The 12,199-nt window shown below is 40.4% G+C and overlaps 1 protein-coding gene across 1 annotated transcript in view; it reads right to left on the minus strand.

The window, feature by feature from the left end:
• Positions 1-11,914, minus strand: part of LOC104959425 (inositol 1,4,5-trisphosphate receptor type 1-like) — a gene marked incomplete at its 5' end in the record, with an annotated part of 43,528 nt that extends 31,614 nt beyond the window's left edge. The window contains 5 exon segments of the mRNA XM_010787315.1: positions 3,678-3,800; positions 8,160-8,391; positions 9,842-10,052; positions 11,242-11,348; positions 11,804-11,914. Coding sequence (XP_010785617.1) covers positions 3,678-3,800; positions 8,160-8,391; positions 9,842-10,052; positions 11,242-11,348; positions 11,804-11,914 — 784 coding nt within the window.
• Between the last annotated feature and the right edge of the window lie 285 nt (positions 11,915-12,199).

The raw sequence follows: 12,199 nt of genomic DNA on the forward strand, positions 1-12,199 counted from the left end.
ATAGCTGCACCCTAAAAAGAGTTAAAGTTAGGGTAGGTAAGAATGGAGAAACCAGCTCGAGTGCGCTAGAATTTGAAAGTACGCAGCCGAAAAAAATCAGCCCCTTCCTTCAGACTTCCTTACAGAGCCCCTCCTCCAACACACACGAACACACGCACATGACCAATGAGGGCACGAGATAAGTTTGTGCACAGATGGAAGGGCCTACCTGGCTGACAGGCAGGTAGGCCATCCAGTTATTTGCCGCGGGCCGGCTCAGATGATTGGTCGTGCTTTTTACAGCGCCACGGCTTCCACAGATGATATTTTTTTATGTATTTATTGTCAAAGCATTTAATATATTCATTGCTATCGGGATGTTAAGAGCATTCCATGGAATATAACAACAAGTGTTTCTGAAGTGAATTACCTACCCCACCTTTAACTGATTGAATTATGACTGAAGATCGTCAGCTGTCTTCCTCTTCTGTTTTTTTGCCTTGATACGTAAAGGCTGCAGCACCTTTGATAACTTCTCTCTACATATCAAACATACCGGTAAGCCAGAATCGTTTGCTGTGAAAGCATATAACTCTAACCACGCAGAATTAAACCCTCTGTGTTCCTCCGATACCTTTATTTTCTTTGATTTATCCATAGCTCGCTCATAGAGCCGGGGGTCAGGTTATTCGCCTGCAAGAAAAGGCGCTGACGCGGGACCGTAGCAGGATATGACACATATTTTAGTTGACCTAATTAAAACTGTTTTATTTATGTTTCACAGTATCACCTCAAAATACAAGATACGAAACATTTTCAACCATGCAAGACAATTTAAATAGTCCTACAAATACTTTGATTTTATTTCCTTGTTATTTTTGTCTAAGCTCAAGGGAGCCAGAGCAGAGGGCTTAAAGAGCCGCGGGTTGCATTTGAATTCATTTTATTTCTCTAAAGTCCCACCTTGTGACCCAACACCAGAGAGGATTTCCCCAAATTAAATCAGGACATTTTGACCACCTGACACAGCCTGACTGATCAGGGGTTAATATGGTCTTGGGTGAAAAGGTCAAATATGTTGATCCCAGAAAGAAACTCAATTACCTTGTTTTTTGGGTTTTGGAATTCCTGGAAAAATTAGCTTATTTTAAATGAATCATATATTTTTTGCTTTCTAATGACAAAACCCTGACTTAGAGAGTTGTTTTGTATGTAATGTATACATTTATCAAAATATATTTAAGACGGCAATGTAATTTGAATTCTCCAGGGTCAGATATTTTTTTTATTAGGATGAAAGCCACGATTAATTGATATTTTATAGCTGACCAGAGATGATAATTAACCAATTTTAACACATTTTTACCATAGTGAAAGTGACAGAAGGATAGGACGATGAGATACTGAAGTAATGCGGCTTAAATTGGATTTTAAATATGTATCATGTTTTTACAAAAGGACGTTTCGTAAATGTTTGCTTTGTGTTTTTTCTTGTGTGTGTCATGTGTGTCTTGAACAAGTCTGGGGTGCAAGTCTTTTAATCAGATAAAAACATGTTTAACAAATGTATTCTGGCCATTTCAATCCGGTCATAGATGCAATTTCTCAACTCCATCCTTGAATCTCAAGTGGCTAATCGAAATGTAAACAATGTTTTTTCCGGGAAATGTGTTTATCTGGATATCCGCTGGACAGAAAATTAACTGTCAGTCCGATAGTCGATGGGTTGAGAGATGATAATTACACTGACCTTTCCTTTTCCAATGCAACAGGCAGAACATTCAGATCCATAGAGGAAGTTTGAATTCAAGCAGGCACTGTTATGGCTTTCGTAAGAGTAAAGCAAATTGAATCTGCATCTTATCATGAAGGTGTCACTTTTAGTGGTATTCTCCACGGTGAGAAGCATAGTTTGCCATTTCCTGTTAGATTTTCTGATAGTATGGGGAAAAAGGACACAACCCTATCAAAACCTGGAGCAGTGTGAGAATGACACTATAAATCTGATAACATGTTAAGTCAAGTAACAAAGGTCAAGTATCCAATAACAGTTCAGATCCTTCCAGCCAAGACAAATCCATCTTGGTCCTTTGCGATAGCCCCGCAGGTCGAGATTAAAATCTTCTTTTAAGATTACATTCTCTTCACACCTCCACATGTAGTTAAAGTCACGTTGGGAGGTGTGAGGCTACACCCAAACCACAAGCACGAGCGCACATAGTGTTCTGTACACAATGACAATGAATAATGCATCTTAGGTTTGTAATTCTGATCACATGCCAACTGCTATAAATACATGGACTGAATGAAAACATGTTTGGATGCTATTGCTCAAGTCACATCAGGAGGTATTCAAGGAAACACGTGTAAAATCCTCGTGACTGCACTCCATCTTCTATAGAGCTCTCAGATTGAAACAATTAATGATTATTTTGGAGAGTCCGTTCTTTGAGGCTTGCATAAAGCAGATATGAAGTCATGGTTGCAGAAAAAATCTCCTACAATGAGTGCTTCAGAGATTTAGCAATGCATGCCTTTAACATTGCTTGATTTAACATGGACAATAACAAAAAATGACGCAGCAAAACCAGAGATATTGTTTATTTTAGTCGACAAATTATTTAACCTGGCACCTTCATTTGCCAAACAGCGACTCATCTGCAATCTGGCAAGAGTTTCAGGTGTTTGGCCAGCTAATGTAGTCTGGAGCGGCTAACCACAACCAGAGATTGGGAGCTGGCTACAGAGGTCTGGTAAACTCACTGCTTTGTAAATCCACATTTCTGAACTTGTTTATTTTGGACGTGTTCTCTAATTATAACTTTTCAAATAAATCGCAATCAGCTGTAAAAATCACTGCCAATCTGGTCTCTGTCTCACCTCCGAGACATGTTTGAGTCCAACATTTCTCAGGTCTTCAAATCGGTCTTCAAAGACAGTGTTACCATTCATTTAAAAATGTACAGATACAGAAGAGAAAGGTATTGCCATTTTCACACCTGGAAATCACTGTTGAAAGGTTGTGTCTGCCAGTTGGCTTCAGAAACTAGAAACTATTTATAATCCTTTAATACAAACAAAACTTTATACGGCCTTAAATGTACTGCTAGCCTGGGGTAGATGAGGCAACACTGAACCACCAAGGTTTTACCTAGAAGGCGTAAACATCCAATTTCCCTTATCTTTAATCTTTGCCGCACAGGATTCTGGTGAGGCACAATATGTACTACGCCTCCTGACACACCCCTGTCTTTGCCAGTTATTGTTTATGCCACACACACTCACATTTCCGGAGCTGTTAAAGTCGCACTTATCGTGTTAACCGCATTGCACGTAAACAGAAGATCTCATTAACCTTTTGTTCACCAGTAATAAAAGGGCTTAAAGGTCCCCTATCATAGTGTTTTTCATCAATATATTATAGGTCTCAGATATATACAAAACAAGTCTCTGAAGTGTTTGGCTGAAACACCAAACAGATAATTGCAGCATTACCCATAATCCCCTCTGTTTCAGCCCTGTTCAGACAGGTTTTTATAGAAATGGATCAGGACAAAAAGAGAGAGAATCTTTGTTCCTGAGACTTTCAGAGTCTCTTTCCACAGAGGGCACACATGTTGATGTAGAAGAGACATGAAAAGGTGGATTTTGCATAATAGGTGACCTTTAAGGAAAGGAATAGACTTCAGCAGACTGACCTCCTCGGACGCCCTCCAGAGGGTAGAAGAAGGCCACGAGCAGGTTCATGAGGACAGCCAGGTTGAAGGAGATGCTGCTCCAGAAGGACATGTTCCTGGAGCACCAGTACAGGATGGGCTGAGCTGGAGAAGGGTGTTGAATTTCACACAGTCATTATCAGTGCAATACACCAAGAATAATGTATCTAATAACGTCACAGGAATTAGCAGTAAATCACACGACTGATCTGAGTTTCACACCACAACATAAATAATTTCTTAGTCCTTTCAGTCAAATGGTTTTATACTTGATATTTTCTTTCATGATTTGCTTCAACTGTCAGTCATGTTTCTGATCAGCTACACTACATATTTTCCATCTTTTATCAGCTAGACAAAGTTGAGTGCAGATTAATTTGATAGGAAAAAAAAGCATTACATTTGTGGTGAAATACAATAATCAAACGGAATCAGAAGAAGTCTGCATGGTGGCTTTCTCAGCAGCTGTAAACAAAATAATTCACTTCTTTGTCATCTACTTAAGTACACACAAACAACTGTCATGCACATTTCACACACGCCAAACACTTTCCACACGCACACACAGCCTACTCAGAGCTTGGTCAGGAGATCAGTATCGCACCAACGCTATTTTGAGCTGTTTATGACTGTTTATGAGAAAAGAAGAACTGCCGGGGGGGACTTTTAGCCACCAAAGTCACTACATTCATCACAAGTGCTTAGCAGCAGCGCTACTGCCGTGATGATTCATTTAGACTGAGGAGAGAGGTGATGATCGTTGTCACGTGCAATCAATGCAATCCGTGCAATATATACAGTCTATGGTGCAATCACATTATACACAAACTCAGGGCTCTCAAGTTTTGAACAGAGTGCAGAGAGAGATTTTGGCAGCGGTGTTTGGTAATCCAACTTCTGGCTCCCCTCAAAGTTCCCATGAAGCCCTCTGTATCGCGAAGGGTCAACGAGGGGGGGGGGGGGGGTGCTAGTGGGTACAAGTCTAGTTTGTTTACAAAATTGCGGCGGTACCCTGGAGAGAAATCTCTGCGTGAGAAATACAAGGTGTGGCGTGTGAATGGCGTGTGAGCGTGTGAATGGAGTGAAATGCGTGTGTGAGACTTGAGAGATCTGCAAACTGTCCTCCTTCAGGCCTGACCACGGGACGAGCCACAACACACGGCTACTTCACAGCAGTAACTGACAGAATCAACAAGGGGTGCAAGGCTCTAAGAAAAACTCAACATAGAGTTTAGTCCTGTGCGACTGTACTATTCAAAAGGGTATTGAGAAAACGAATGCTTAGTTTAAAAGGTAGAAGACATATGATATTCCTCGTATACATTTTGAGAAGCTACAAGCTGCAAAAGCTCCTTTCCGGTCCTGAGGAAAAGTTAAATCTGAAATAGGGTACACTGAGACAATGATCCGGACAAGATATCATGCTTTCTTCCGTTTGAAAAAGCCACACAACCTCCACGAATAACACCAAGTTAAACAATGCAACCTTTAAATGTTGACTTTATTAACATAGTTAGCTAAAATAAATAATAGTTAGCAGTACTAACCTTATGAGTTTGGGTAAGTTAGCTAGCTATGCTAATGGCGTTAGCAAAAATAAATGATGGTTAAAAGCTTAAATAATTACATTTAGCTTTTTGACATTGTTTTGCTTGTTGTTGATGTCCTGAAAATAGCAATAGTTTGCTTACAACATCAGCTTAGCTAGGTAACGCTAGCAAAGTCTTAGGGTTAGTACAAGTGATTGGTTGCTTGATATAACATTAACTAAATGTATACGTTATAATTACATCAAATATTATGGAGGTTGTTTGGTGTGTGTTACAATGTATTAGTTATATGCTCTGTTGGCAAGGTAGGGCAATACCTTGTCAATCTGGGGGTTTCCCCCTGAACACACATGATAACACACATGATAACACACATGATTTCCCACCATGGGTCCCATTGATGGAGATGGGTTCAGCGTGGGACAGGGTCTGAGCCTGGAGCTCTGCAGCACGATGCTATAATCTTTTTTTGGATCATCTGAACAGTTTCTCCTGTCTTATGTTGCCGATCCCTCGCATGCTGACATGGGAGCCCGTTTCCACTGAACTGCTTTGATGTTTCCTCAGTAAGGTTGAGCCTGCATGAGCTTTAAAAGTAAAAGATATGAAACTAATCATGACCTCAAACTGTCAGGTGGATGAAACAGATTGACCTATTAATCCTACTAAATTACAAATCGTAAGAACATCAAGAGTGAATCCTGATTCTCACCTGTCATTTTACAGCTATCTTTCCTGCCAAGGATTAATGTTGACTGTCCTAATTTTGCTTATCATAAGAGAGGAATACAAATAAAAAACGTCTATATCGTCCCCCAGACAAAACAAAGCATTCTACACGTGTGACCTCTTTACACCAGTTTATCGATGCTCTACTGTTTTCAGCTCTAAATTCCCTTTATGAAGTGGCTAAAGACTAAAATGAGGGATTATGTAAAGGTTAATACTATACTACTTAACCCTGTCCAAAAACAATTAATTTGCCTTTACATATGTTTCCAGAATTACAAAAATAAAAGGAACCTAACAGTCATATCAGAATACAGAAACTATATGTTAATTACAAAGATGAGACAAACTTGTGAATGGGCTTGAAACAAAAGACGGTTTGTGTACCGACCCCAACTACCGTGTTCATCGTCCACTAAATCACACTCAAACACATCATTCTCTCCTGGCTGAATAAAACATCTCTATAGAAAATATGTTGTCATGCAATCATGCCTTACATTAACCAACATTGTTACAGGTGTCACAGTAATCTATATAAAGGTTCTTATCAAGGTGTACATGCTCTATCCACTTCCAGGGTTCAGAGGTAAGGGATCAGAGTGAAGCCCCTTTCTCACATTTTACAATTGATTGTGGTTTAGAGAAATGTTATAATCCTGTTTGCTCATAATGTAAAAGCATTACAGACGGATTAGGCTTCGGTCGGCAGCGATGACGCAATCGGCAACCATTTGAAAAAACACAAACACAAAGGCAGCCTCGATGACAGATTTCTAGTTAACTTTAAACCAGGTGATGATGAATAGTTATACATTATTATTATTATTAGTTAACATTTTTGAAGTCAAGTCAAGTTTTGGCCGTAGAAATCGTCTTTTGTTGATTTATGCAGCTTAACCCTGAGATTGTTCTGGTTTGTACAACTGACACGTGAAATCAAACGTGTGAGACCTGAGGGCGTATCATCTGAATGCATGATTTGTTTTTTTCATCATATTTTGAGAACCCGGTGAGCCGAGCACTGTGCGGGTGTTATTTTTGCCGTGTGATCTTTATCAAGGTTTTCCGTGGTTCTCTCAATGTTTACGCCACAGAAATAGAAGTAAAATGCCTGAGCTTTCTAATAACGAGTCTCCACTGCAGAAATAGTTTTCATTGGTGGCTAAAGCATTTTTATCTAATGATCACATGAGAGGTGTGGAGGAAGTTTGGGACACGTTACTAAACCTTGAGTTGCCAAATTGCCAAAGTGACATCAGGGGAATTCTGACTCCTCTTCCTCTTCACACAAGAATCCAAGGTCTTATGGGGTGAGTCATTTATTTACAAAGATCAAAAGTGGAGGAAGAACTTAGATATATTTCGAAAGTAAAAGCAATAATAACACAGTGTAGAAATACTGGTTACTAATGGGCTGTTTTAAAAGTTCAAAAATCAACTAAAGTAAAACAAATTATGATATGAATCTGCAAATAGTAAGTCAATGATGATTGATCTTATCCCTAATTGTATTATCTGTGTGAATCTATGCTGTTTTTCATCCTTACCCTGTTGCTGTTAAACTACAGAATCATCTTACTTTAAAGGTGGGGTAGGTAATGTTGGAGAAACCAGCTCGAGTGCGCTAGAATTTGAAAATACACAGCCGGAACAAATCTGCCACTTCCTTACAGAGCCCTTCCTCCAACACACACGAACACGCACATGACCAATGAGGGCACGAGATAAGTTTGTGCACAGATGGAAGGCTGACAGGCAGGTAGGCCATCCAGTTACTTTAGCCGGGCCGGCTCAGATGATTGGTCGTGCTTTTTACAGCGCTACGGCTTCCACAGATGAATTTTTTTATGGATTTTTTGTCAAAGCACTTCAGATATTCATTGTCTACCCCACCTTTAAATGTACAATATTTGATAGTAAATTGTGGAGAAGAAGTATATATTGCTATAAAATGGAAAAACTGAAGTATTTTGAAACTGCACTTGATTACTGTACTTGAGTCAATGTAGTAAGTTACTTTCCAGCACTGCAAATGATCATCTTGTGGGTTCTTTTTTCCTCTAACCTAATATTTATATATGTGAAAGAGCCTTTTGGAAGAGGGGGTTCCTGGAGGGATGCAACAGGACAGCATGTAAACCAGGAAACTACAGGACATAAAGAGTTGAGGAAATATACGCACAGGGAACCGTGTTTGCGTCTCCAGTTGCCTCTTGGGTGCCTCGCAGCTTCTTCTGCCAATTCATCTCATTGAAGAGATCCTCGGCGCTCAGGAAGAAGTCATTGATCTTACTGCCTTGCTCGTCGCGCTCCGTGGTGTAGTAAACACGCAGCTTGGACTCGTTTGTGAGGAACTCGCAGATGTTTGGCACGGGGAACACTATCTGCTCCATGGTGCGATCCAGACGGACAATCTGCAGCAAACCACAGAAACAGACAACAAACACACACTCTCTGAGACCAAAAGGTTATGAACACGTACCGTTCTCTTTAAAAACACGTCTTTACAGATCGTTTATTCAACAGATCTTCCTTATTATTGTCACATACTGTACTTTACAAACCAAATAGAAGCACTGTTTCCTTTAGATGGAGCCTGATAAACTGTGCAAACAACGAAGGAACGGAACAGTGTCAACAGTCAGCATTCCACCTTTCAAGGAAAGCATGAAAACATTCCAAAGGTAGATGGTGGACAGCACTTATGGCATTTTGAGGCCTGTACTACGAAGCCGGATTTTCGCTTAGCGAGGTAACTCAGGGTTAACTCTGGGTTTCCGGTCCTACGACGCTGGTTCACTTCTTAGCGGGCTAGATGCGCACACCACTACGAATAGGGCGTGCCCACGCTCTTGTTCGGCCCGACTCCCATTTACTGCCGATTTCGGGCCGGTGTATCTGGGCAGGATAAGAGATCAACTCAGTGAAAGCACTGCCTGCTGACCAATCAGAGCTCAGTGTGCAGAGTTTAAAGCGATCAAGTCATATTACAGGAGAAAGGAAATACAGAAAAACTGCCGTTGCAGGAAAGACGGCCGGCAAAAATCACCGACTGTGTGAACGTGAACATTAATAGAATATCACCTCCCATCTTCAGAGCAATCTGACTATTATAACATTAGCGTTAAGAAAGCTTACTTAAATATCTGCCACAACACAAGTAACCGGATCAGAGTAACATTACGTACAGTCCGCGGCATCTTAGCGAGATCGCGTTTGTTTTGTTAGTTAAGCCAGATAACTCAAAACATATCCAGGGTATGTTGAACTGGATTCGTAGTACAGGCCTTAGTCCAACAAACACCTCCTGTCTCCTGTCAATGCAAAAACATGTAGCAATTCCCCGCAGCTGACGTCCTACAATTGATCTCACATAGTGGGCAGATAATTGCAGGGCGGCGTTTCTATTTTACTTTGGAGTGAGATTCAGATACGGTGTAGTCGGTGCATTTTTATAAGACTTGGCATTCGGGTTGACACTCCTATTGGGAGGGGTTTCTGTCGTGTTGCTCTGTTTTGTTTTTGTGGGTTTGAACTTTGAGCAGTATGATTAACAAGGGAAGTGTGGCGAGAGAGTTGAGAGTTGGCTGCCCTGCAATAGCAACATTTTAATAATTTTTCAGTAAACCTTTACAATTTAGAAAGTGCTCAAGTCTGAGGGAGCTTGCTGATATATATTCTTTTTTTTCCTATGGATGTGCGGCATTGGAGCTTGTAGAAATGTCAATGTTTCACAAGAATTGGTAGCTGACAATTTTGATTCTTTTTCAGTAACACTTCAAAGTAAACAAGTACTAGGAAAGACAGCAGGACCTCGTAAACAGCACAGTACACTACAGTTCAGGCACAGTCCTGTCCACTGACCTCAATCTGTGCCGTGTGTTTTGAGTAGAACTCCAGGGCCTCGTCGCCCTCTCCGTACGTTCCCCCCGGCTTCAGCATCGCCTGCAGCTCCTTGTTGTGACGCGCCAACTGAAAAGACAAGAAACAGCATTATTATTATATTATGCGCCGCTTTCCCCCTTCTACTCCAGTCGGACTCAGATGCACTTTTCCTTGTACATGTGATGATTTGGTGTTGTTGTTTGTTGTTGTTTCTTTCCGTTAACTGTCAAGTGGGAACTAAGTATTTTTTTGTACGTTTTTGTGTTTCTCTTATTTTCCTACGATACTGTTATGATTGGCTGTGAATAAGAAAATACGAAGGACAGACCATCTATTTCTATTTATAATTATTATTTTCTTCTCCCTGCTCCTTTTCGGGTATGGTGTGTTTATAGAGACATGTTTTGTAAATAGTTATACATTAAGTTGTGCCAGGGGCGGATCTACGGGGGGAAAGGGGGGGCATGTGTGTTTTTTTTTTGTATTCTCCATATCATCCCTTATACTCTGAGGGGATCCCCTTCGTAGGTGGAACGTCCGACGGCCTCTGTTGGCGACGGAGAGACGTCGCCACCTGCGGCGACGGACACACTTGCGCGAGACGTAAATTACCGTCCCGGCATCGACGCAAAAATTTAATATAATTTACTAGGTGAAAATAATATTAATTGACGAACAAAAGCACGAACTCTTCGAACACCTGTATCACATGCAAACTAAAGATGTTCATTCAAAATCCCTGTGTTTCAATCCCCCATTCGACCCCCCCGTTCCGAGATGTCACCCCCNCTCTTTGTTGGTGTTTCCTCTCAGTTTGTCGACATCTTTGTTGTTTTGCCCCTTTTAAAGACACCATGAGTCTATGTGTTGTTTGTTGTAGCTACAGTCGCTCGTTCTTATCTTTCTTTCTGGTCATTTTGTGTCTCTTTGTAGTCTCTTCATGTTTCGTCTTAGTCGTTTCATCTCTCACTGTAGTCATGTTTTGTCTCTCTTTGAAGTTGGTTTAATTTTTTTTATTCGTATGTTTTCGTTTATCTGTTTTCCCGTTCCTGGCTGGAAAGTTATCCCTGATACTTACAGCCCCTTGGCCTCTGCCCGGACCCTTTTAGTAATCCATCCATGAAGACCTTGTTCTCACACATGTATGTACTGAAATGTAGAATCCTATATATATATATATAATTACTGTCAGGGAAATATCATTGTGTTTTATTAAAAAGTCTCGTTTATTTAGAACCCAACAAAACAGAAAATTGGGCTTTGTGACCTGATACTTCAGGAAGTCTCAAAAACAGATGCTTCCAGGATATGTGAAGGATAACAAGAATACACACTGTCACGAAACCTCCATGTAAGACTCAGAAATGTATTTGCATGATGTCTCACGCACCAGCTCTTTGGGCCTCATGTTGTACAGGATCCTCTCTGCGTTCTCGCTGTCATGGCGACTCTCCATAATTGCAAGAAGGAGCTTGGAGGCATTATTCTAGGAAAAGATGAGAGCGCAGATAAGAGCACGAACAGAATCAGGTTCATTTATGTTCTAACAGGGGAATACATTCATCACCATTAAAGACGGAAATCTAATACGTAAATATTCATACTTTTCCCTGTGGGCTTGTTATTTAATTCCTAATGGATTACTTAGTTGATCATGTGTTGAAATAAAATATTTGGCAGACTTTATTTATGTCAACACCGTTTCATTTCCTGTAATTACTTGATCATATCTCGAGAATTATGTTTCCAGTAATGTAACTGCCCAATTCAATGATTCATTTCTCCATTTAAATGTCACTTTTGATATTCGAAACTCTCACTAATTTTAAGCAAATCAAAAAGTGTTTTTAGAAGAAATATCTCAAGAGACTAAACATTTTTTTCTGTGTAACATTTTTGAAGTGTTTATCCCCCCCCCCCCTTTAATCAATAATGACTCACTTTGAGCTCCAGCACCAGATCCATCCTCTTCTTGCCGAGGGGGTTGATGTCATTGAGGATGAGAGCGATGATTATGTCAATGCCGTTGCATTCATGAGTGGCAATGCAGTTCTGAGGAAGAAGGAAAACAAGTTCAAATGTGGACTGAAAAAGTTTTATTAAAGGGGCCCGGTTATGCTTATCTTCAGGTTGATGTTTGTATCTCTACTGTGACATAAATAAATAAACTCCCCTGTTCTTGGGATTTTAGCCTTTGCCGACCATTTACATGCACACAAACCTATATAACACACTACAATTAAGGGAAAACCCCCAAAAGCATTACAGGGCCAGGAGTCACATTGACTTCTGTTTTTAGACAGTAAACACAATCTGTATTTTATTTACCTAAAGCTC

Source organism: Notothenia coriiceps, unplaced genomic scaffold (assembly GCF_000735185.1).
Source record: "Notothenia coriiceps isolate Sejong01 unplaced genomic scaffold, NC01 NC01_scaffold00030216, whole genome shotgun sequence".
Lineage (NCBI taxonomy): Eukaryota > Metazoa > Chordata > Actinopteri > Perciformes > Nototheniidae > Notothenia > Notothenia coriiceps.